Source organism: Hypanus sabinus, chromosome 10, assembly GCF_030144855.1.
Source record: "Hypanus sabinus isolate sHypSab1 chromosome 10, sHypSab1.hap1, whole genome shotgun sequence".
Taxonomy (NCBI): domain Eukaryota; kingdom Metazoa; phylum Chordata; class Chondrichthyes; order Myliobatiformes; family Dasyatidae; genus Hypanus; species Hypanus sabinus.
Genome location: NC_082715.1, coordinates 19,913,793 through 19,941,297, shown reverse-complemented (window position 1 = coordinate 19,941,297; position 27,505 = coordinate 19,913,793). Strand labels below are relative to the sequence as shown.

At 41.3% G+C, this 27,505-nt stretch overlaps 1 protein-coding gene and 1 long non-coding RNA gene across 2 annotated transcripts in view; one reads left to right on the top strand and one right to left on the bottom strand.

Annotated features, from left to right (window-relative positions):
• Nucleotides 1-27,505, bottom strand: LOC132400485 (uncharacterized). Its single transcript, XR_009514268.1, has 3 exons — nt 27,256-27,505; nt 10,360-10,529; nt 1-242 (listed from the first exon to the last, which is right to left on the bottom strand). It is a non-coding gene; the product is annotated as an uncharacterized LOC132400485 (long non-coding RNA).
• The window catches only part of man1a1 (mannosidase, alpha, class 1A, member 1), a 436,576-nt gene continuing 435,070 nt past the window's right edge, over nt 26,000-27,505 (top strand). Inside the window, exon 1 of the mRNA XM_059981476.1 lies at nt 26,000-27,213. Coding sequence (XP_059837459.1) covers nt 26,692-27,213 — 522 coding nt within the window. The 5' untranslated portion in view covers nt 26,000-26,691. The remainder of the gene's footprint in view (nt 27,214-27,505) is intronic.

Here is a 27,505-nt window from a genome sequence, read left to right as displayed (position 1 = left end):
ACTGCTACAGAAAATTTCATAACAACACACACAAAATGCTGGAGGAACTCAGCAGGCCAGGCAGCACGTACAGAAAAGAGTACAGTCGACCTTTCGGCCTGACGTTTCCTCCAGCATTTTGTGTGTTTTGCTTGGATTTCCAGCATCTGTACATTTTCTCTTGTTTGTGAACAAATAACATGTGTCAGTGGTAATAAACCAGATACTGAGAACACCATATTCGTCTGGAGCTGGTGCAGAACCTGGAGTAGAAACATAAAAGGAAGTGACATGAAAAGATGCAACAGAAATGAAACCATTAGGTAAACTTTCTCATGCACAGTAGCTTTTATATTTGATACATATTGTGACTTACTGCAATTGGGATACATTGTAATCTTCAGGTTGGAATGCCATTACAGCAAATGGAATCTTTACTCTGGTGACTGAGGTACTTGCACCAAAGCACAGTTTATTAATTATAGCTGAGTCCTATCCTCTTTTGCACTTGTTCCCAAACATTAAAACCAATATGCATTTATTGGACCAGTTTAAACCCTTGGAACTCCCAATGTAGCTATAATCTGCATTTCTTATTAGTTAGCACAAAGTTGTCAAAAACTGTTTAGCATTGTCTGATCTCAGTCTGAGGGTGCAAGCACCCAGCTGATTCTGCATTCTTTCTTCTTGCATTCATGGCTGGCAGTGAAATATTAGTGAGAAATGAGTCAGAAGCGAGATCCCAACAGTATAGAATTGTGTGCTGACCCACAGTGCCATACAGAAACAACACTAATGGTATTTTTGTTAAAACTGCCTGGAAGTCCCAAGCACATGTTAATCACATTCCAATTATTTTAAATCAGCATTGCTTTGTCAAAAGGTTTGATTATAATGTATTTCCATGCAGAAGCATTAATTGGCAGTGTTTTAATTGGCTTGGATGAGTCATCAAAATGGCCAGTATTTACTGTGTATTTTTTGTGTCATTGGTTCAGTGTTTTGACTTTTTTGCATACTTAGTCTTGACTGACTAATCCATCAATGACCTTTTTTTTTGGTGTTTTCTGTTTCTCCCTCACAATTCTTGTGAGCATTTCTTTTTGCAAAGAAAAACGGGCCACAGAAGCTCTGATTCTTAATGGAAGTGTCTTTACCTCAGTGCTTTGCATATATTATAGATAGACAACAAGCAACAGTGAAAGTGAACACACATTCATATTTCATTTGATGTTCTGGGTCAGTTATTGCATAGATCTTTTCGCGGATCCTAATTTAGAAATTGACAAATTGTCATTTTGTTTTCAGAAAATCGTTTATCAAACAATTGTATTTTACATTTTGCCACAAGAGGGAGCGTTACCAGCTTGAGGCAAAAATATGACGACGGGTGTCTAAAGATTAGGAAGAACCAAAGCCTGCACATACAATACATTAATAATTGATTTATAAGCATATAATTCACTGACTTTGTCTTTGATATGAAAGCAAACAGATGAACAAATATTTCTCCTGAAGTCCACTGCTATACTTAAGCAAATACCTAAAAGGCACTTTCAATTTACACTACCTTTTCATCTTTCCTACAGATTTCAAAGTGAGACTCACTTCTTCTTTTAGAGACTAAGCCAATGTGAACAGCTAACTTTAGTAGCATCCAATATTCAAACTAAAATGTTGTTCTACAATAAAAGGAGAACATTTAATTTTGAAATGAGAAGTGTAGTCTGTCACCAAAATGGTGAATTCCTTGCAGCTGACTCAGATCTTGATGGGCATCAAAGTTTGACATAGAATTTAGTTACAGATAGGCTAACTGCAAAAAAAAAAGAAAATCAACAAAGCAATTTTATATAATGTTTATTAGTGAAGGAATAGGATGTTTGAAAATAACGCCCATTATTAGGCAACCTAATTCCATGGTCAAAGTACATGATCTTGCTAACCTAAAACAGAAAAGTAAATACCTGCATTCTTTAACAATCAGCATTTTAATGAATATTGCTTCTGAGTTTTTCAAAAGAGTAAAGATGATATTTTTTGTTTATATTTCTATAATTAAAACTTCTAACAACTTGATTGCAATCAATGTTGCTTTTTTAACTTGCAAAGTCATATTTAATTTGAATGTGTTGATAACAGTGATAAATATAGCATTTGATATAGACCTTGTTAGAGTGGATGTGGAGAGGATGTTTCCTATGGTGAGAAGTTCTAAGACCAGAGGACACAGCCTCAGCATAGAGAAGTGTCCTTTTAGAACAGAGATGAGGAGGAATTTCTTTAGCCACAGTTAAAATGAATGTGGAATTCTTTGGCACAAGCAGCTATGGAGGCCAAGTCTTTATATATATTTAAGGCAGAGGTTAGTAGGGTCTAGATTGTTCAGGGCATGAAGAGATTCAGGGAGAAGACAGGAGTTTGGGGCTGAGAGGAAAATTGGATCAGCCATGATGAAAAGGCAGAGCAGACTCAATGGGCCAAATGGCCTAATTCTGCTCCTCTATCTTAAGGTCTTATGGTCTTATTTTATTAATACTGTCTCAAAGGACTATGGACAATGAGCATTGTACATAGCTCATTTGTGGAACCCTGTCCCCTGAGACTGAAAGTTTTAGGTTCAAGTTCCACTTGGCTCTTCAGAGTGAGACAGAGGGGGTACTACTTCCTGATTTTGGAAGCAAATGCTAACCAGAGGCGGTTTCCCCTCAGGTAAGTGATCCCAGGACACTAACTCAAAAAGAGCAATGGAATGTTCCTGATGTATGAGCAAATATGCCCTTCAAAGAACTTTGATAAAATAGATAACCTGGTCGCTATCATGCTAATGTTTAAGTCCTGGCTGTGTAAACATTAACTGATCTGTTCCAGCTTTGCCTTCAGCTCGACAGACAGTATTTCTTCTCCACAAACCATCACTTTAATCAGCCAGCAAGAACATCAGCCCGAACATACCCCATCCACATTGAATGCAACACATACTACTTTATAACAATAAAACAAAATCTAACACCAGATTATTATTTAATAAATACTGGGCATTCAACCACTCCTGATGAAGGGTTTCGGCCCAAAGCGTCATCACTACCTCCTCCCATAGATGCTGTTTGGCCTGCTGAGTTCTGCCAGCATTTTCTGTTTATATTCAATTAAAGTGTTTGTTTATATCAAAAGCTTATAATGAAATGCTTTAATTTCATATGGAAGAAAAAAAAATAGTCCTTAACTTGACAGTGGAGTTATCGGGGCACCGCCTTTTGACAGTATTTCCATAGCAATCTATCTTTGTTTTCATGAGGCCAAGTTGCTAGCTTGACGCTCAACCGACTTGGATTCGAACTCAGGAACCTTCGCTCCGGAGTCCGGCGCTGATATTATTGCACCACCAAGCGGGACAATTTCATTTGAAATATCAGCAAAATGTAATGAGGTGCAGAATCCTTAAGACTCACACCACCAGGTCCAGGAACAATAATTTACCGTTATCCATCAGGCTCTTGAACCAGAGGGGATAACTTCACTCAACTTCACTTACCCCAGGGCTGGTCCTGCAACCTATGGACTCACCTTCATGGACTATACTACTTGCGTTCTCAATGTTTATTTATTATTATTCCTCCAAGAGGACTACAACCTTGTTGTGCTTTGGATGTTTGTGTGCCTCAATGACTCTGAGAGCTATGTTAGCCTTGTGTTTTGGCTCTTGGTAGGGTCACCCATGTCAAAAGTAGATGCCAGACCAAGAGTGCTCCATTGGTCCTCCAGGTCTGGGAGTTCAGGCCAGGGCTATCAATCCTAATCATGGGACAATTTACCAGGATCAATTAACCTGCCAATTGGTACATCTGTGGGCAGTGGGAAGAAGCCAGAGCAGCGGGAGAAAACCCTCGTGGTCACAGGGATTACGTACAAACTCCTTATAGACTGAAAAACAAGAACGTCTGCAGATGCTGGATATCCAAATGTTCACACACAAAATGGTGGAGGAAATCTGCAGGTCAGGCAGCTCTACGGAAATGAGTAGATAGTCAACATTTTGGGCTTCTTCAGGACTGAGAAGGAAGAGGGACGGTGCCAAGATAAAAAGGTTGGTGGGGGGGGGTGGGATAGGAAGGAGGCTAGCTGGAGGGTGATGGGTAAAGCCAGGTGGGTGGGAATATTTCATCAAATTCCTTCATGTCCAGCCCTTGCCTTTCCTTAGATGCTACCTGACTTGCTGAGTTCCTCCAGTTTTTCCTTACAGAGTGAGGTGGGAATTGAATCCAGCTCACTGTAAACCATTGTGCTAACCACTACGCTACTTCAAGATATTGATGTCCAATGTTTGCAGCTGATTTCAGACGCTGATATGCCGATGATTTGTGGGTTCTATTCTATTCCAATTACATTTTAATTGATTTACTGATTTTCAGAGGTAATCTCCTCCGGAATGATTAAACTGCAATGAATAGAAATAAAGAAAGATAAAGGGAATTGCAAAAGATGGATTATAAAAGGAACATCACTACACTGTGTTATCATGGAGTCATAGAACACTGCAGCACAGAAACAGGCCCTTCAGCCCACCTAGTCCGTGCTAAATCATTAAACTGCCTAGTCCCATTGACCCACACCCATACCATAACTCTCCATACCAATATCATTCATGTAATTTCTCTTAAATGATAAAATCTACCACGTATCGACCATTTGTACTGCCAGCTCATTCACTTCTATGTCTTCTCTCACTGGTATACAATTCATTGTGCCATTGTGTTTTTGTGGATGTTCTGTATTTTTCTAAATAATGATTAAATTGTAATCTCTTTGCTGATAAAGTGGCAATAAGAATTGATAATTGGACTTGGTAATGAGTTAAGAAAGGGAAGTGAGTCTGGCTGTGTTGAGGTACAGAGGGGAAAAAAGATATATTGGAAAATATAAGCATGAAAAAGTCTGCAGATGCTGGAAGTCTAGAGCGACACACACAAAATGCTGGAGAAACTCAGCAGGTCAGGCAGCATCTATGGAAATGAATAAACAGTCAACATTTTGGGCCGAGACCCTTCATCAGGACTGAGAAGGAAGTGGGAAGATGCGAGAGTAAAATGGTAGGGGGAGAAGGGGAAAGAGGGTAGTTCAAATCTGTTAGGTAAAACCAGGTGGGTAGGAAAGGTCAAGGGCTGGAGAAGAAGTAATCAGATTGGAGAGGAGAGCGAAGCATAGGAGAAAGGGAGGGACGAGGGGAACCAGGGGGAGATGATAAGCAGGTGAGAAGAGGTAAAAAGTCAGATTCAGGAACAGAGAAAGTCAGGGGGTATTTTTTTATTGGGAGGACAAATTAATATTCATGGCTTCAGGTTGGAGGCTATCAACATGGAATACAAGGTTTTGCTATGGAAGATATGTTGTTTTAAAAAAAGAGGTATTATAAACAATTCTGCAGGTAGATGCACTTTGACATTTGTACCCATGTTCGATCTTCTCTTTATCTTCTCTATTGATCCAGTGATTTGCATTGTACAATGTAGAGAGGCCACTGGTTTTTTTTTTAATATAATTTGCATTTCTCTTTGCCCTGGTAAGACATCTGCTGAAGAAATCATTCAAGATCATTGAACAATTAGGGGGAGAAATATGTTTTTGTAGTGCTGGGACTTCTGAGAGGAAAAATAAGTAACATATCACTGATTAGCATCCACCAAGTTGGTTAACAATGAAAATACTTAAACTTTTTGAAAATTCAAGAACATTTTCAGTTCTGAATAATTATGTGGGCCCAGTATGTGCTCTTCTTAAGCTGAATCATGTTACCTTTATGGAATTGCGTGCTCTATCCAAGTAATGGAGACAGGTAATTGCTGGCTACAATTGTCTCTAACTTCCATTTTATCTTTGATTATTTTGCGAGGGGAAACAAAGATCTTTAAGTGACCCAATGCAAAGCTGTGATCTGGCATCTCTTGATGACATCTTGTTAAAGTTATAGTGAAAGATACAAGGAGATAAAGAAAATTACAAGAATCATAAAGGTTTTATTGAGGAAGTCAAGTGAATAAAAGATTGGATAAAGAAGGAATAAAAAGACATCATACTGGTTTGGAATGGGATGTGATGGGGCATCTTCTGTTCACACTTGATGGCATGAAGACGTGGAATAAAAACCTTCTGTCAGTTACTTTAAGGAAAGCAAAACATGGAGCAGAGAAGTCCACGAAAGGTGTACCCATGTAATTAATGTTATTTGCTTCAAGTATTATAAATAAAATGCAATAAAAAAAGATCTCTAGGTCCTTTAAGAGAGTGAGGAAGAAACACCAAACCGAAGCACCACGGTTCTCTGAAAATTGGAATGAAATAATAGAATTGATGAATGCATAATCTTGCTTCAGAAGGGAAAGAATAAGCCAGTTAAATACAAACTGTTTCATTTTTGCTTTAACTTGGGCTCTCAATCATTCTATCTATTGTATCTGGTGCTCCTGATGGACCTCCTCTACATTGGTGAGACACGTCGTAAACTGGGGGACCACATCATCGAGCACCTCCGCTCCATCCACCACAAGCAGAGCTTCCTGGTGGCCAAACCTTTCAATTCCGATTTCCACTTCCTGTCCGACATGTCGGTCAATGGCCTGCCTTCAGGCAAAAATGAAGCCACACTCAGGTTGGAGGAGCAATGCCTTATATTCCACCTGGGTAGCCTCCAACCTGATGGCATGAACATCAGTTTCTCCTTCTTGTAAAGAATTCTCACCCCCTTCCTCTATTCCCCAATCTGACCTTTACCTCTTCTCTCCTGCCTATCACTTACCCCTGGGTCTGCTCCTCCTTCCCTTTCTCCCGTGGTCCACTCTCGCCTCCTATCAGATTCCTTCTTCTTCAGACCTTTAGCTTTCCCAACAACTAGGCTTCACCTATTACCTTCCAGCTAACCTCCTTCCCCTCATGCATGGGTGTCTTCCCCCTTTCTTTTCTGTCCTGAAGAATGGTCTTGGGCCAAAACGTCAACTGCTTATTCAGTTCCATAGATGTTGCCTGACCTGCTGAGTTTCTCCAGCATTTTGTGTGTTGCTTTGTATTTCCAGTGTCTATAGAATTTCTCGTGTTCGTGCTGCAATCATTCTCTTTCTTTGTTGGCCTTCAGGATAAAACTATGAAAACAAAATAAAAATCAAATTAACTACTAATTGTGGAAATCTGATATTAAAACAGAAAGTGCTGGAAGTACTCAGCAGCTGATATATTTAGTGAAAGAGAAATAGTTTCATGTCTGGGATCTCTCCTCAGGATTGGTTCTGCTAAAGGGTCTTCAAGCTGAAACATTGACTGTTTCTTTGTCTGCAGGCGCCACCTGCTCTCCTGGGTGTTTCCAGTATTTTCTGCTGTTATTATGGGGGAAAATCGAGGCAGGAATGATCATACTTCATTAATTTAGTCAGATGAAAAATTAGATCACCATGCCACCAGCTTCTGACTTTCCATGCACCATTTGCTTCTGCAGATGACACTCAAGCAGTCAAATCGACTCAGAAGCTTTGCAGTAGAGCCTCTAATTTAGATTTAGTGAACAGTATGAAAGACATGCAATTGGAGGCATGTACCATAGAGGTGCAGAATCTTGTTTGATTCATTTAATTTTTAAGAAAAATATCTAAGTCCCTCAATTGCTCAGAGTCAACTGTGGATATTGCATCCTAGCTGTCAACATCATACACAAGCCAGTACACAAACCAAGGCAGTACAATATGGAGAGCAAGATGTTGTCCATGTAGCAGGCTCCCCCTCTCCACGGAACTGCCAATCCAAAGTAATGGCAGAGACCACTACAGTTTGGCACCAATGGCATCGCAAGAGTGGCCAGCGTTGAACTCAGTGGAAGGTTGCCTTAGGGACTCCAGGTCCAGACCTTTCCTCAGGGTTTACTCCTAAAGCCTTCCCCATGAGTGGGTATGGCTGCAAGGCAGCGGAGATTTGAGATCAGAGTTTTCCTTCTGCTAGATGAGCTGCCAACCATGGCTGATGAGCACAATCTGCCCAAAGTGGCTGGTTTTAAGGCATCATTAACCTGAGTTTGCCCCTTCTCCCGTCAGTAGAAACTGTTTTGCCAGGCTTAGTAGTTAAGCCACACGTGAAGGTCAGGAACTGCAGTTGGTTATTTGAGGTTCATGCCATAGGGACCATTTAATAGGTAGTAGTAGGTTATCCTCATTACCACCTTAAAGAGCCAAGGAAATATATTAATCATAAAGATTATAGGATGGGCATTAAATAAAGATGTTTACAACATAGAGTCATTCTGAATAAGAAAACATAAAAAATATTAAGGCACTTTAACTCAAAACCTGCCATTGTTCATGTTCTATGTTTGGATTTTAACCTTATTGAATTGACTTTATTTATTACATCCTTCACATACACAAGGAATAAAAATCTTTACGTTATGTCTCCGTCTAAATGTGCAATCTGCAATTTATAGTCATTTGTAATAAATAGTATATACAACAGGACAATGTAGCACAGAAATACAATTGTATCAGCATGAGTTCATCAGTCTGATGGCCTGGTGGAAGAAGCTGTCCCGCAGCCTGTTGCTCCTGGCTTTTATGCTGTGGTACCGATTCCCAGATGGTAGCAGCTGGAACAGTTTGTGTTTGGGGTGACTCAGGTCCCTAATGATCCTTCGGACCCTTTTTACACACCTGTCTTTGTAAATGCCCTGGATAGTGGGAAGTTCACATCTACAGAAGAGATGGACTGTCTGCACCACTCTCTGCAGAGTCCTGCAGACTAGACTGCAGAGTTTACAGGGACTAGATTGCATTGAAGGTAATTTCCAGATGAAATCATGAGACACATTTTGACAGTCTGACATTTTGCCACCATTCAGCATTCTGTCATTATCCATGTAATGATGGTTGTTGCCCATGATTTGGCAGCCAGGGTGATGTCAAGTATCTCGTCAGGCTTAGTGGGGGATACTCTTTTGCCTTGGAAGAGATGTTAAAAACATCAGAACCAAGGGGCACTGGGCGGGAAGTTCATGCAATCAACTCAGGGTCAGTCTCAGTTAATAACGTAATTGAGACCTTGTGAATATTGGTAGCTTGTGTTGGCTATTTGGAAGTTTGGTTGATCAACGATCACCCAGACTTCCATAACTGAGACCATTTTATATTTCTGTGGACTATCCCATTGTAAGCATCCTACTGTGAGGTATCTGGAAGACAGGACAAGCAATGGATGTGTTGGGACCTGATACCTTGTGCAAAGGTACTATATCATAGATTAAAAATCTTCAATAAGCAATCTGGTAATTTAGGAACTAAACGGTGAAAGTTATCTTATGATGATGCCAGCAGGAATTTGAAGAAAGATTCATATTCTTGTACAGATATTGGATGGGATTAGAACGTATACAGGAAATAAAAAACTAAGCAGTTTTTGAGAAGTACGTGAAGAAATGGATAAACGAGAGGCTTACGAAATGACCAGGAGCAGAGATCCCAGAGGCCATTGAAGAGATGGGTACTCAGAAAATAATTCACCAGAATTGAACCTGGCCAAGGTTCATCAAGAGTGGTAATATCTGAATACCAGTAGTAGGTTTTGGAAGTTGTGAAAGTAATCTAAAGGGTTAAGTAATTGTTTGAAATTATGTTGGAATTAATCGTCAATAATAAATAAGTACATTTGTTTGGAAAAGTCATTGTTTAGTGTGTTTTATTATATCCTGTACTTAATTCATAATACACTGACTGCCAGTGGAAGTGCAAGGAGATGCAGAAGAAGAGGTTCATGAGGGGTGGAGCACGATGAGCAGCAAGGAATGAGGGAAGAAAGCAGCTATCCGAGGGAATCCCAGCTCAGCATTTACAGCCTCGTCACCCATCTGTACAGACGAGGCAGGCACTAGTTACAGTAGATAATGTTGGCAAAGGTCAAACTAAACTTCTTTAAAGCAAACATATGGTACATCACATCTTTACATCACAAGGGCCTTGTAACAAGAGGCAGGAGTACAAAAGTAAAGAAATTCTTTTGAGATTACACAAAAAAATTGGTGGAATTTTGGAGGGCTCTGCTCTCTGTACATAGAGAAGAATGTGCATACATTGTGGTGAGTACATTCAGATTCACTTCACAATTCAGACTTATTCCTGGGGTGATTTATATTGAATAAGGCTGGCCATAATTCACAGAATTTAGGAGAATGAAAATTTATGTCATTCAGAGTGACAAAATGTTAACAGAATTGTTAGGGTAGATGCCAAGAGGCTGCTTTCTTGAGCCGAAAAAAAAACTAGGATGTCTCGCTTTAGGATGAAGCTGGCCATTTATGACTGAGATAAAGAAAAAAATCTTTAATGCAGAAGGTCATGATCTTTTGTGATGTCTTACCTCAGGAGATCTGGATGCTCATTCAGTTAAACTCTGCAGATGGTTGGATTCCGGGAAATTGGGGTATGTATGGAAAGGAATAAGCCAAGTACAGAATCAGCCATAAATCCATTGAATGATGAAGACTCCAGAAGCCTTAGAGCCTACTCCTGCTTTTGTTTAAATGCTGTCTGTAAGTACAAATAAATAAAGCCTTAAAACATCCAAAGAATATTTTCAGTTTCAGAAAAAGGCACTTGGTGTACGTAAGGACCAATTGACTATGACATACACTCAGTGGCCACTTTATTAGGTAGAGGAGGTATCTAATAAAGTGGCCATTGAGTGTATGTTTGTGGTCTTCTGCTTCTGTAGGCTTGACGTCTTGTTTTTACAAAGATGCTCTTTGGTACACCACTGTTATTTAAGTGTGGTTATTTGAGTCACCTTCCTGTCAGCTTGAACCAGCCTGGCCATTTTCCTCTGCCTCTCATCAACAAGGCATTTTCACCCACACAACTGCCACTCACTGAATTTATTTTAACACACTTGTTTGCAAACTCTAGAGACTGTTGTACGTGAAAATCACAGGAGATCAGCAGTTTCTGAGATATCCAAACCATTCCATCTGGCACCAAAGTCACTTATGTCACATTTCTACCCCATTCCGATGTTTGGTCTGCACAACAACTGAACCTCTTGACCATGTCAGCATGCTTTTATGCATAGAGTTGCTGCCATGTGATTGGCCGATTAGATATTTACGTTAACAAGCAGGTGAACAGGTGTACCTAATAAAGTGGCCACTGAGTGTTTTTCTTTTTTATATATAAAAGGTATATTTTAAATAGCTCTAAATAGCATAAACTGCCTATAAAAATTATTCTAGAATCTGAGATAAAGAGACTTCGGCAAGGATTCAGAGAAAGAAAACAACAGATTTGTTGGAAGTTTAAAATTTCTAAGGGTTTTGGTGTGAGGCATAGTTCCTTTGGTTTGGGAGTCAGGGATATAGAGAATCAATTTAAAATTATCATACAGTGAGAACTAAATGTTAAGATAAACTTCGTCTGTTGCCACCTGAAATTTTTGCAAATGGAGAAGAGCTGAGATAGAGAAAACGTCTGGGGCAGAAGAAGGTGTCAGGTTGAGGGAAGATATTGGGGTCTCCAGAAATTTCGCATTGATGATGTGGCCTGATTGTTTGCATCCATTCTATAGCTTCCTGTAGCTCCACAACAGTCGATGGTAGATAATCTACTGAGGACTTTTAAATGACGCTAGTATCGGTGAAATAAATTATATTGGAAGCATTCTGATGGCAATAAGTTAAGAGCAAGATAACCCATAAAGAAGAAGGCAGGTGCGTTTGTAAGTGTAGTTAGACAGGCTAGTTAATGTGGGAGATAATTGACTGATACCGCTCAATGGAGAAAACAGAAATAACAAGAAAAACAAAATACTCAAAGAATAGATAATCAGAACTGGATTCTTCTTTTATGCATTTTGAGTCTGAAGGTATTGAAGTAAAAAATAGATAAAGCGAGTAGAGCTGGGGGCTAAGCATACAGCATTTTGCTGTACTTGTGCTGACGGTGATTATGGAGGAGATGTTATTACCACTCCATACTGACTGGGTCTATAAGTGAGGAAATCAATTTGTCTTCTTATGCACATTGGTTGTTTCTGTCTTTGTTATTTAGTTTTCATAAATTCTAATGTATTTCTTTATTTTTCCTATAAATGCTGACAAAAAATGAATCTGATGGTAGTGTATGGTAACATAAATGTACTTTGATAATAAATTTACATCAGTCTTTGAACTTTGTTGACTTGTTCATGACGTGGACTGATATTCAATGCAGGATTTGGCACCATTCTTCTTGTTTCATATCAAGCAATGCTTTACGCATTAAGTTAGGGATGAAAATGCTGAAGAGCTAAAGGTACTTTTGACCTTGTCACTCTTTTCCTGCCTTGAGTATCTTCCTTGGAAAAGACAGATGTCTGCCCTTAACATGGCCTAAGGAGAAGTACAGGCTGTTGGGTTCTGGCCACACAGTTGCCCTATTTTCAGTAAAAGTATATCAAAAGACTAGAAAGGATATTGGAATACTTGTAATGTTTCAAGAAATTGTGCTGAATATATTCAAACCAGTTTTTTCACTCATCATGAAATGGAAAGTTAAAAATTCTGCCATGGGAAAGAGAGAAAAAACAAACACTGATGCCAATAATAAATAAGACATTTCAGGATGGGGAGATAAAGGATATTGCAATGTAAATAAGCTGCATGTAATTCTAGGCTTTTTAGCTTAAACTATTTTCCACTTCTGATGTCAATCCCTTCAGTGAAAGAAACCTTTATGATAGAGCACCTGTCCTGATTTAACAATTAACCTGCAGATATTGCTCAATGGGAACTCAGAATCTTTCATCTCTTTCTGCTTAATCTGAAAATGCCAGAAGTATAAAACCACATATGAGGTTAGTGCTATTTAGACAAAATTATTGATGGATTTAGTTATATACAGAAACCAGCAGGTACGTCAAGTCAAGTCAAGACAATTCACTTTTTATTATCATTTCGACCATAACTGCTGGTACAGTACATGGTAAAAACGAGACAAGGCACAGAAACAGCGCATTACATGAAAGAATAAGCTGGAATTACTTCAGCCAAGAAACTCTTTGGAACATATCTCTTACAAAGTTTGATAAATGACATGACTTAGAAGGTGAAACAGACTTGTCTTACTATCATCTTACCTAAACATGATCTTGTATTTGGGTGATACAGATTGCAGTTCAAATTAATCTGCTGCTAAAAGCATAACTGGGCAACTACTGTTGTGACATTTGCCATATATTATTTCCTATAGCTACCTTGAGATAAATAAATAGGCTAAAAGTGGAATGCTTCTTAAAGATCATGATGTGAGCTGATAATTTTGGCCCATTACCAGTTCCAACATACTGTATATCTCTATTAATGGCTTTGCATTTGGCTAGATTGAAATGTATGCTGCACTGTCCTTCAATCTGCATAATGGTAATGTTCCCAATAAGCTTCCAGCTAACAGATAACTTTTGATAATTAATACTGAAGTAAATCAAACCCTTTAAAATCGGTATTTCTCACTGGATACAACTTGATAGAGTTATTGCTTCAGATGAGTGAGGCTACCTAGAGATATCACTGCTAAAAACCCAATTTATTAAAAGTTCATTTTACCATGACTATTCCGCCTTAAAATAAACAACAAAACAATTTCAATTTTGTTCCAATTTGTTTCTGTCAATAAAATCAACTGAAGAATACTACCCCTCAGAGATGCAAAGAATTCACCTATTTTGTCGAGCACTCTACCAGGCAATTTCTCCTGTTTGACATTTGCTGTGTGAGACCTTTACTGCCCCAGGCTTGAGTGATCTTCTTTTGTTGTGGGGAACACCAGTCTTTAAATAATGGCTGGTACGAGGTGTCTCCCTTCCCCTTCAACTCTATTATAGTACACTATCTGACCTGCGTCTACCAGGTGATGTATTCTCACAAGTGCTTCCATGTGCATTCTCCTGTCTTTTTACAGGACGAGCCGACAAGGTTTACAGTAAAGTGTGGGTGGCTGCAGATCAACCACTGGTTTATTTTTACATGTAATACAGTAATTTTGGCCTTCATGGAGCAGTTCAATAAGTTTCCAAAAACAAAATTTGAGACCTTGCTTATCTGTCATGAGCAACTCTTACTTACAAGGTGGAATTTACTGGAGCATCTATTAACTTTTCCTGTGTATGCACAGGCCAGACACCTCTGAGCCCACTGAAGATAAGAATTTCCGGAGAACATTGTCCGTCAAAATTAGTAACACTACTCCTGACTTATTTGGCTGTGCAGTGTCTAGAGTACAGGAAGCTGGTTATGGTTATTGAAAGGCAATCGTATCAAACCCCGAAGTATCCCCACATTTGATCCTTAGGGAAATGTCCCAGACTAAACCATAGGCAGCCACTTTATCAATGACTACTCCTACATATTGGCAATGAGGGTGATTTCTGATAATTGCAACCTGTTCAGTTCTTATATTCAATTTAGCAGATATTCAGATAGTATTTGACCTGTATGCACAAAGACCTGGATACCATGATGCTTGTTCTGATAATTGGCAAGTAAAATTCATGACATACATGTGGCCAAGGACACTACAATTTTCAAATACTCTAAAATTCATGTCGTCAGATGCATATCGATTCTGGATAATTGGGACTCAACGGGACCAGTACACTTTGACCCAATTTAGCTGCTGCCCCAATTAGACAAATGTACATGGAAATTTTTTAAAAGGTATATAAAAAAAGGCAAACTACCATTTAACTGAGTAACAAATTATGTACCTAAACAAAATATAGAACAAAGCAGAACATCGCTGATACTATTACAATAGAAAATTACAGAGTATTAGTTTCTAATAGTTATTGACAAAGGAATTCATTCAGTGTACGCTGATATGTTCTTTTGATTGACTAAATATTCACTGAGATCTTTAACCTCTTGCTCTGGCAGTCTGAGGTACTCTCCTGCTTCAAGCAAGCTTCAATTATGCCAATGCATGATGATTATTGCTCAATGACTACTGCCCAGTTGCACTTACATCCACAGTGATGAAGTGTTTTGGGAAGTTGTTGATGAAATATATCAGCTCCTGCCAGACAGGATCCATAACTTGCCAACTGGAGTAGCAGGTCCGCAGCAGACCTGCAACATCTGGACAGCACAGATGCATATATTAGGTTGCTCTTTATCGACTACAGTACAGCATTCAATATCATCATCCCCTCAAGCTTGAAAACCTTGGTCTCAATACCTTTTTGTGCAATTGGATCCTTGCAGACCCCAGTCAGTTTGGATGGCAACAACATCGCCACCACTGGTGCACTCCAGGGCTGTGTGCTTAGCCCCCTGCTCTACTTTATACTCATGCCATGCTGTGTGGCTAAGTACCACTCTCATGCCAGAATCAAGTTTGCTGATGACACCATTGTCAGGGGCCAAATCAAAGGTGGTGATGAATCAAGATATAGGAGTGAGGTTGAAAATCTGACTGAGTAGTGTCATAACAACAACCTGTCACTCAATGCCAGCAAGACTAAGGAACTGATTGTGGACTTCAGGAGAAGGAAACAAGAGGTCCATGTCCCAGTCCTCATTGGAGGATCAGAGGTGAGGAGGGTTAGCAACTTTAATTCCTGTGTTTTACTATTTCAGAGGACCTGTCCTGAAAGTTAATAACTCATCAGTTAATTCATCAGGGGTGATTGATATGTTCATGGCCTAAGGTAGAAGGTGAGTTACTAACTTCAGACTTTCTGCATAATCACTCAAAGAGCTGAACTGCAGGTGCATGTAACAAAAGCTGTATAGCTCATCTCCTTCTACCTTAGGCCACAAACTTATCAATCACCCATGCTGTGGACACTTTCTGGAGGTCCAAGATCCATATGTTCCACAACCACTGGACTATGTGTGTAAATGTAGGAGAGGACTATGTTGAAAAATAAATGTGCTACGTTTTCTAAAATTGACTCCTTCTACCTTAGGCCACAAACTTATCAATCACCCCTCATAAGTGCAATTGTGAAGAAAGCATGGCAGTCCCTCTACTTCCTTATGAGCTTGCTGAGATTTGGCATGACATCTAAACTTTGACAAACTACTATAGGTGTGTAGTGGACAGTATATTGACTGGCTGCGTCACTGCCTTGTATAGAAACACAAAAGCCTTTGAAAGGAAAATTCTACAAAAAGTAGTGGATTCATCCCAGTACATCACGGGTGAGCATAGCTACAAGAAATGCTGTCGTAGGAAAGCAGCATCCATCATCAGAGCTCCTCACCACCCAGGTCATGCTCTCTTCTCACTGTTGCCATTAGGTAGAAAGTACAAGTGCCTCAGGACTTGTACCACCAAGTTCAATAACAGTTACTACTCCTCAACCATCAGGCTCTTGAATAAAAGGGGATAACTGTACTCACCTTCACTTGCCCCATCATTGACAAGTTCCCACAACCAATGATCTCACTTTCAAGGACTAATTATCTCATTATCTCAAGTTCCCATTATTTATTGCTGTTTATTTATATTTGTATTTACACAGTTTGTTCTCTTCTGCACTCTGGTCGATCTTTAATTGATTTTGTTAAAGTTACTATTCTATAGATTTGCTGAGAATTCCCACAAGAATGTGAACCTCAGAGTTGTATATGGTGACATATATGTGCTTTCATAATAAATTGACATTGAATTTTGAACTTTGAAAATCAGCAAGATTCCTAGTGCGGACAATGGACTGCCTTACTGCAGTCAAAAACAGCAATTTTTCCTGTTTTGAATTGTCTTACCGCTTATTTCTCACCAATATCAGTCACAAAATTGCTGTTTTATGAACACAGACACATGCAATTAACATTTCAAAACTGTTCACTCTAAGCATGGTGTAATGTCAAATGACAACACAATTAGAAACTGTTCAGCAACAGTCTTCTGTCCCAATTAAGAGGCAAGGTGAGCATGTATGTATAATGTATGTGTATATATAATATAAATTATAAATATATATATATATAAATTTTGTGCATTTTGTCTTCTTTTGCACATTTGTTGTTTGTCAGAATATTTTTTCATAAATTTCTTTATTTTCTAGTAGTTACCTGCAAGAAAATGAATCTCGTTATTTATGGTAACATACTGTATATGTGCTTTAATAATAAATTTGTTTTGAACTTGATAGGCATCAGCAGGCCAAAGAGAAAGAGACATCTTTCAATATCCTTGATATTCGACATCATTACCATCAACAAAACACATTCATAAACACCTTGAGGTTATCAACATTAGCTTAACTTGAAACTCTAAGCTTTGTCTATGCTGCTTAAATGATGACAGATTGAAAACTCTTGGTGTTCAAAGCACCTGGATAAACTTTGAATGTGAATCACTGGAAGTTAGCAAGTAAGGTACAGCAGGCAATCAGAGAGGCAAACTTTGTTGCAAAGAATTTAAGAGTAGAGATAGCTTAACCTGATTATAAATGGCTCTGGTGATTATGGACACAAGTTGGTTTTTATTAGCTAAAGAAAGATACATTGATAATAGAAGTGCAGTTAAAGTTTGCCAGTAATTTTTAGAGTAGCAGATTTGTCATGTGAGGAGAGATTAATCAGACATTTGATTTCACTGAAATGTACAAGATTCCGAAGGAGCTTCCTGGCAACTGCAAAGCTGACATTTCACCTGTCTGGAGTGTCTGGAATAGGGTTCACTGTTGCACAATTACAGACCAATTGGAGTATCTTTGAGATGTACATGAAACTTTCATATCATAATTTTAGCTTTATCTAGAAGTCTTACAATAAGAAAATGTCTGTTATTGTCAGAAGTAAACATAGTTGTGAATATATGCCTGCCTGTCTCTTCATTATTGAAAATTAGACTATGATCAGAAGACATATTTCAATGTACTCAGTAAATACAATATACATGAAATCCTTGTTTACTTAAGTACCGTCTTTATTAAAAAATCAGTCAACACAATGATGATGCCTCACAATATCAAATGATAATGGCAGGAAAACTGTCAATGAGCAAATAGGTGATCTATCAATCACTCAAACAAGGGAAGGATGAAACCAACTAATGCCATCAAAATAAATCACTTGAAAGAACTTAAGGAATCATCTAAGGTCTCATCAAATAATGCATTTTAAAAATACATAATTCTCAGAGTAATCAATAAGATTAGTCATGAACTAATATGTCTAGAGACTAGTGAGGTACAGCTAGAAATGTTTTTCTGAGTACAGTACTTCTAATAGAGGGTAAGCTGACTAATGTCAGTGTTCTCTGCCAGGCCAACATCAAGATTCTAATTGCACTAACTGAATTCCAACGTGCTACTCTACTCCAAATTTTACCTTTGCAGTTGATTTCCAGAAGGACAGAGGAAATGTTTTTAAAAAAAAATTCTCAGAGCTGCTCTTATTTTTTTAAAAAAATGTAACCATCTTCAATATTTTATGGAAATCCCTGACCTCTAACCACTTAAGCTGGAGAAGGAAGGCACTGGGCATCTTCAGTGTTTTCAAGAGAGGCATGAGGAAGTTAAGCAAAAATAGTGGCTGGGTATATGAACTTCCTTAAATGAGTTATACAAACAGCAATGATTTTCTAAGCTTATGGGAAGTTTACCCCCTCACTCAAGTCTGATTTTATTTTCAGAGCTCCATCATATTTCTGTCCAAGACAAAATTTCCCTGAGTCAAATCAGTCTGGATAATAAGGTTGTCAATATCACTTTGAAACCATTACCGCACCATTAATATCACGTGAACATCAGTCCCATTGGCTTTAATGTCATTTACTGAAGGGTATTGTGTTCCCCTTGTGCCAAAACAACATTACCAATTGTATTATTTATTGGCTCATTTAATTAAAAGTGACGAATACTACTAAAATACTGTTGCCTGGGAATTTGATTGATCACTTCTGTGGTTTACAAATAAAAATGGATTTAACCCAGAGTACGTTAGTGGTTTAGATCAGCCATCCATAGCCATCAGATTTTCAGGTCACTCCCTCTTGTGAGTCACTCTTGCTGTGTGATGTAATATCCACCTCGAGGCATACAGATCATATCATTTCCTGTATAACATTATTTTTGATCACTGCAGGAAGACTTGAACCATGTAGGTCAGTGGCTGTGTATTATATAGTTATGGGGCACGATTTGTGAGGTAATGACAGGACGACATGATCTTAATTCCATTGCATTGAACCCAATTCCCAAATATGTTCCCATCTGTTGTCCTATCCCATACTCCATAAAACAAAGCAAGTTACTTGAATGTTACTGGCACCAGAATCTATACCTCTCCCTGTCTGCATGATCTGGCATTCTGTTTCCCTTCTCCTCCCCCCATATGAGATACTGTCCAGATTTTCCTCTTTTTTCCCATATTTCCCCAATTCCTCCTACCATTCCACAAAATGATGTTGTGATTCCTACATTTTCTGTACTTTTCACATGAGTATCATGCTGATTCTCCTCCCTTTAAGTGACTTCCCCCACTCCTCGCATGAAATCCGTTCTATTCCCCATCCCTCTATGGATTATTGTTCCTATTCACCCTCCATAAAATGATGCCCCAGTTCCTACTCCAGTGTCATCCCAATTGCACTCTGTACACTGTCATTCTGATTTCCATCTGCCTTGCCATATAAAGTTGGTCCAATTTACACTTTCTTCTTCACCTCAGGATCAACTAGCCTTAAAGCTCTCTGTTCTCTTGATACCATGGTTTCCTGTCAACCAGTCTCCGTCCTGATCCACCATCTCTTCTGCCAATCCCTCAGCCCTGCCATTAGTGTCACTCTCTGAGAATCATCACCGAGGTGTGGTGGAGAGGCTTGTGAGTTCCTGAGATCCCAGGAGCTATGCCATTTGCTGTTTAGCCATCTGGTGCTTAGCTCCGTGATGGCTGTAAGATCAAGGGGAACACTCCAGACATAGAGCAATCCAAGCAAGACCTCAACGGTGGAGCTAGCAGAAGATGATGACACATCATTGTTTAAGTGAAGTTAGAGAAAGCCTACAGAAGAGAAGGGTTCCCAGTTACCTTGCATTCCTTGCCACTAGACCCAGAACCTGATCTGTTAAGGACCGTGTGGGAACTGCCTAAGCATCAGCCTCCCCGCATTAAACAAAGTGATGTACAAGCAATTCTCCATTAAGGGAATCCAACCTGCAAGAACATCTTGATCATGGCAATTGAACTGAAGATCAACAACTGACAACCTCTTGGGGGAACATCATACTTGACTGGGGTGATTGCACTACTACTACCAGTTTCATCTTGCCTTCCTTGTTGATCGATGAACAGAACAGTCCTTGCTCCACCCCCTCGCCCCATTCCCTCCTCCACTTTCTCCCATCCACAACCAGCAGACCTGGTTTTGCATCTTTTTACCTGATCATACCTGTGACTGTACTCAGAGCCAGTGGAAATGTCAGGCACTTATTTCTAAAGTTGACAGACAGACAGATAGACAGACATACTTTATTGATTCCAAGGGAAATTGTTTCTACTAGGTGAGTATTAATTCTTTATTTATGTCGATGAACTTGAATTGTTGTATTATTTGATGCTATTGTGTTGCTCCTTCATGTATCAACTGTATTCAGACATTTGCTCTATCAAAACAAACTTGAGATATGTTACTTTGTGTTACAACTTCTTTTGAAATATTTGATGGTAATTATTTCAAAGGTTGTCGAAAGTGGAAATACCACTTTCTAAGCCAAAATAAAATCATCTGTTGCTTCAGAAACCATTCAGTTTTAATTTTATATAAAAACGTTAGGGGGAATACAAGGCCCTGTTGGAGGACTTTGTCAAATGGTGCAAGCTGAATTACCTGCAGCTCAACATCAGTAAGACAAAGGAGATGGTGATGGACTTTAGGAAGACTAAGCCTGTATTGCTCCCTGTACTATTGATGGTGAGGACCTACAAGTTCCTGGGGGTGCACCTGGATGACAAACTTGAGTGAAGCACCAACACTGAGGCTGTGTACAGGGGCTAGAGTCACCTCTATTTCCTGAGGAGACTTAGGCCCGTTGGAGTATGCAGGCCCCTCCTTCACATGTTCCACCAGTCTGTTGTTGCTGTACAATCCTCTATGCGGTGGTGTGCTGGGGTAATGGCATTAACACGGGTGATGCCAGCAGGCTCAATAAACTGATTAGAAAGGCTGGCTCTGTTAAAGGAAACAAACTGGACACAATGGCGGCTGTGGTAGAACAAAGGACCTGACAGAAAATCCCATCAATTCTGGACAATGTTTTTCACCCTCTGCATGCCACCTTGTCTGTTCAGTGGAGTGCTTTTAGTAATAGACTAAGACAACTGCACTGCTCCAAAGAGCACTATATGAGGTCATTCTTACCCTCAGCCATTTGGCTCTATGATGAGACAACCTATATCAGGGAAAGTGATTACCTCCTCCTGATAGACCATTTTTTATAAACTATTTGTGGTAACTTATTTTTTATTCTTTCTACTTCTCTTCTAATATTTATACCTGTGCAATTGTAATGCTATTGTGACAGTATAATTTCCTTTGGGATCAATAAGGTATCTATTTATCTAATTGATATTGTACTTTCATAATGGAATCAAGTTCCTGTTTCAGACTGATGGATTTCTCATACTGCATTAAGACACTTGCTCCACTGACTTGGGATCATCTCTAAGGGCCGGCGGAAAGGCAGAAATGGACCTCCCGTTGAAACCGAACTTTCAGGTCAATGACGCCAAAAATAAGCGATCACCGCTGAAGAGGTGAAGCTTACCCGGAATGGCAGTGTTGACTCAGAACTCCGGCTCAATACATTTGCTCCAGAATCCCTGGAATCTGGTATCGCTCCAACATTTTTGCTATCCCAAAACCAGGAAAATTCTCAATGATCCCACAAGCCAGGGACATGTCAGAGCTGTCCCTTAATCAGATTAAATAACGTTAGAAAACAAAATCCTAAATATTCATGCCGTCTTTAGGGAGGATTTTGCACTTAATTTGCGTTCCAGTTTTTATAGTCTTTTTTTTACAATTTATTCAGCGTTATTATTTCTTGAGAGCTACAGCGCGGAACAAGGCCTTTCGGCCCAACGAGCCGCACCGACCAGTAACTCCCCTATTTAACACTAGCCTAATCACAAGGCAGGTGTCAAAATCGTTGTTGCGATGCGTCTAGTGTTTATCGCTCTCACTTTCAGCTTCCACCGCTGGCTAGCAATCTTGCGAAAAGGAGAGCTGAATGTGTAGGTCTCTCTCTGCCAGTATATAGCCTCTCTAACAGCAAGCCTCATGTCCGGCGGCACACGGAAAATGAACTCCTTTCGGACTCAGGCTGAAGTACGGAGTACGGGGAGCGGGTCTGGCCCTGCACTCGTAGCATGCAGGCCCATCGGTGTGTGGATACGACCTGGTGCCCGTGAACCAGATCCCCAGCTATAGGTAGATAGCCCCACTGCCTTATGGGCAGCCTGGGACAGACGAAGGTTATGGGAGTAAACCCAGACAACAAATCCAGAGAGGGACCCCCAAAAGCGACTGGAATTCATTGAACTTCCTTCCAGCACCTCCTGCAGCCAAGCTGGTGCCAAACGTACTTGCTTCATAAGCTTTCCTTATGAAGGGGAGGCCGAGGGGAGATCGTGGCGACTGGGCATCTCAGGATCTCCATACCTTCCGTACAGGCTTGTGATGATGATCACCATCACCTATTGTCCTTCGAAACAGACGGATGCCAGACCACCACCACCAATTTCAGAACAATTTACAAAGAACAATTAACCTGCAGTACCTACTCCACCCATGCAATCGTTAACTCTGACTCTCTTTTCACGGAGGCTGCTTGATCTACCCAGTGTTTCCAGTATAGCAGATTTTGTTCTATATTTTCCCATTGTAAAGCCCAGAGCCTGCTTTCCCACTCATAGGCTATTCACTGAAGGACCCCGGCTACCTTTTAAGACCACGGCGAACTTGCCCGTCGGTTTTGACGGCGGCTGCCTGCTAATGCGTGCAGACATCGTGCCTGAAACCGTGCGACAATCGCACCGCCGGCGTTTCACTTCTTCAACACGAGAAAGTCTTCAGATGCTGATAATCCAGAGCAATACACACAAAATGCTGGAGGAACTCAGCAGGTCTGGCAGCATCTGTGGAAAAGAGTGCAGTGTAGGTTTCGGGCCGAGACCCTTCAGGGGGACTCTTCATGATTACTTTGTTACATGAGGTTTTTAAAATTATAAAACGAGTGCCAGGATTTGCAACATAACCTACTGTACACTGACATCGCACGTTTTGTTTCGCTCTCTCTAATGAAACTCAGAATAATAACTAGCATGTACAGTTGAAGTAATAAACTATTTCTCGGTGGTGAGGACCATAGTATAGCGTTCTTTCGCCAGTGCACGGAGGAGCCGGGCTGGGTGAGAAAGCCCCTCAGTTATTGTCAAACGAGAGAAAATCTGCAGATGCTAGAAATCAAAACATCACACGCACAATGCTGGACGAACTCAGCAGGCCAGGCAGCATCTATGGAAAAGAGTACAGTCGATATTTCGGGCCGAGATCCTTAAGCGGGACTGGAGACAGAAGAATGGGGAGTTGGGGGGGGGGGGGGGAGAGAGAGGAAGAAACACAAGGTGATAAGTGAAAGGGTGGGAGGGGTGAAAGAATTAAAATAAAGAGCTGGGAAGTTGATTAGTGAAAGAGATACAGAGCTGGAGAAGAGGAAGTATGATAGAAGAGGACAGGAGGCCATGGAAGAAAGAAAGGGGAGGAGCACCAGAGGGAGATGACGGACAGGTAAGGAGATACGGTGAGAGAAGGAAATGTAAATGGGGAGTAGTGAAGGGGGAGGGGCATTACCAGAAGTTGGAGAAATCGATGTTCAAGACATCAGGTGGAGGTAAACCAGACGGAACATAAGGTGTTACTCCTCCAACTTGAGTGTGGCCTTATCCTGACAGTAGAGGAGACCGTGGATTGTCACGTCGAAATGGGAATGGGAAAAGGAATTAAAATGGGTGGGCATGGGGAGATCCCGCTTTTTCTGGGGGCCGAGCGTAGGTGTTCAGCGAAGTGGTCTCACAGTCTACATCGGATCTCACAGACATGCCGCATCGGCGGCACCTCATCGAGTAGATGACCCCAACAGACTCACAGCTGAAGTGTTGCCTCACCTGGATGGACTGCTTCGGGCCCTGGATGTTAGTGAGGGAGGAGGTGTAGAGGCAGGGGTAGCACTTGTTCCGCTAGTAAAGATAAGCGTCAGGAGGGAGATCGGTAGAGAGGGACGAATGGACAAGGGACTCGCGTAGGGAGCGATCCCCGCGGAAAGCAGAAAGTGGGGTGGCGGGAGGGAGAGATGTGCTTCGGGGTGGGTTCCCTTTGCAGATGGTGGAAGTGACGGAGTATTATGTGCTGGACGTGGACGCTGAGGCTGGACCCAGCGGAGGTTGGAAGACCGCTTCTGACGGAAAGTGGGATCTCCACATGGCCACTCATTTTAATTCCACTTCCCTTTCCCATTCCAACACGTCAATCCATGACCTCCTTTACTGTAACAATGAGGCTACACTTCGGTTAGAGGAGCAACACCTTATATTCCGTCTGGGAGGCCTCAAACCTGATGGTATGAACATCGATTTCCCGAACTTCTGGTAATGCCCCCTTCCCCTTCACATTCCGCATGCCCTTTCCCTCTCTCACCTTATGTCCTTACCTGCCCATCGCCTCTCTCTAGTGCTCCTCCCCTTTCTTCCACGGACTTTTGTCCTCTCTTACCAGACTCACCCTTCTCCAGCCCCCCCCCCCCCCCCCCCGGTTTCACTCTCCCCCACCTTCTAACTCCTTATCTTATTTCCTCCAGTCTTGATGAAGTGTCTCGGCCTGAAACATTGACTATCTGTTCATTTCCATAATCGCTGCCTGGCCTGCTAAGTTCCTCCAGCATTTTGTGTCTGTCCTCTCGATTATTGTAGTGGTTTTCCAGCCCAGGAACTAGTTGAATGGCAACAATCCTATCGGATTTAAGGAGGTAATGCATTGGCTATGAATACAGGTATGAATGGCGCTGCGCGGGTTATTCTTGTAAATAATTTTATTATTGAATAAAGTTTATTTTGACAAAAATAAGCCATTTCTTGCTTCGGCTAGGAGCTGCTCACATACAGAACTCAGTACTATTTATGCCAGCATCCACTGTCCCCTGATGTGTCACAATGTTTTGTATTACATGGACTGTGTTTTGCGAAGATAAGAGAAAAAACACGCAATGACCCTGTATTATCACAGGAATATGGTCAAAGGTCACCCAAGCTAACTTAAATACACCGCACAGAGATAACAGGGCACTGTATAACCAAAATTGCAACACGTACATTTTAATTGCACACTGGCAGCACATAATTAGCTTGTATGGCAAAATTAAATGACAATGTAACCCCCTTTTCCGGTAATGTTGATGGAAAAACAAAAATATCTCGAAGAGATAAAATTGCAAGCTTATGCAAGTTAGTTCTAACCTGCATCAGATGACTCAGGTGAATGTGTTTTGGGCTGAAGTTCACGACTGATCTTTTGCCAAACGTAGGAATGGAGTGTAAGTTGTCCGCATAATACTTATGTTGAGATGTGAGCTAAATATATTGGCAAAACCGTTCACACCAAGTGACCAGTTTTGACGAAGAGACGCGCCAAGTATCGAATATAGAAGCGGGTTAGAGCATGGGTCTGAAAGGGCAGCTTCATTACCGTTTAAGCACTGGAGTTAACCAATTCCCGAACACTTCTTGACCATAGCTTATATACATTTTCCTTTGAATTCTCATTTCCCAAACGAATTCTCAGACTCCGATACAATGGCTTAGAATTAATTGTACGGATTGATCCAGATCGTAAACAGAAACACAGAAAACAAAGTAAAGCACGGCTTTCCGCAGATTTTACGGACGCACATTTGCAAGCAAGACGTAACAAGAAACGAGCTGAGAACAGATTATAGAATAACATCTGATACTAGATCTACAGCAGTGGCACGCAGAAAGTGAGAGAGACTTCCTGAGTGGGGAGCGGAATCGGTAATGGATTGGAATATTTTTTTTTAAATAACGCACGCATGATGAAGGGCTCGGAACGCGGAAGCGTGAAGAATCAAGTTGTTTTATTCGGTGGTCTTGGAAGGACATCATGTGATGGGTGGAAATGCAAACATCTCTCCAGTCCGGGGGCGCGCGCCCGCCCGGCACTGTCATCCAGCACAGGGGAAGGGCCGCGCGCTCCCTCCTCCCCATTGTGCCCCCAGAGCGCGCGTATTGGTCGAGCACGCTCTCAGCGGCATGGCGTTGGAACACGGGCCCGGAGCTCGCGGCTGGCGGCGCGCGATAGGTTGAGGCCGTTGTCCCTCCCGGGGCGGGGGCGGGCTTCCTCTGTGACTCCCGGTCTCAGGCTGGGCTTGTGCGCTTGGTCTCAGTACCGGGGCTTTCCTTTTCGCTGCCGCCAGTTGTAATGCAGACGTGTTCCACCATGGACAGGTGATGCATTCAGCAACAGCCTGCCCACTTGTTCAGTTCAGTCTCTCAGGCATCCCCTTTTCAGAGATCCGCAAGGATAAAGCCTCTCTCCTGTAGTTTCCAGCAACTGACAAAAGTCTCAAACATTTTTTTAAAGTATTGAGCAGTTTCTTATTTCCTCGATTTTAACGACAAAAATACAAGGAAGAGAAATGCCAACGACAACTCTATTGCCTTTTACTAATCCTAGTATTAGTCGGAAGTCAGGGACGAGCAATTCGGTTTTAATCAACCGGCCCGCCTTTCGACTGACCGAGAAATTCCTGCTGCTCTTAGTTTTCAGTGGTTTTATCACTCTGTGCTTCGGTGCGATTTTCTTTCTACCGGACTCATCCAAGCTGCTGAGCGGGGTGTTTTTCCACTCGCGGCAGACTTCGACGGCGGGCAGCGGACCGAAGCTGGACGGCGGCAGGGAGTTGGAGAGCGATAAGTTGAGCAAGATCCGCCAGGACCACGAGAAGGCTCTGCGCGAGGCGAAGGACACCCTGCAAAAGCTGCCCGAGCAGATAAAGCAGGACATCAGAGAGGAGAAGCAGAAAGTTGTGCAGGATTCGGCCAGCAGGAAAGAAGGGGCTCCGCGCTTGCCGAATGTCGTCTTCCGCAAACCTGTGGGCGCAACAGGGCGTGAACCGAGCGACCCTAAAACGCGAGAGAGACAAGCCAAGATCAAAGAGGTACAGCACACGGGATTACTTGTCTTCTCTTTGCTTCCTTACCCTCTTGGTCCCGTCACTTTGTGTGCAATGGCCAGTGTAAGGGCTGTCAACTTCCTTCTGCCGAGTCTCTGGGGGCACTTCAGGCGACTGTTCCTCCATCAGTGTTTTCGGTGTTGGAGTCAGCTCCCCTGTGCAAGTCTCGAGTTGTGTCAGAGTCGCGCACTCCACAGCGCCAGGCTGGTTAAATGGAAAAGGAAGAAGGCTGTGGATTCCCGGGGGCTTTAAATCTGCTATATAGCTGTGTGTAGAA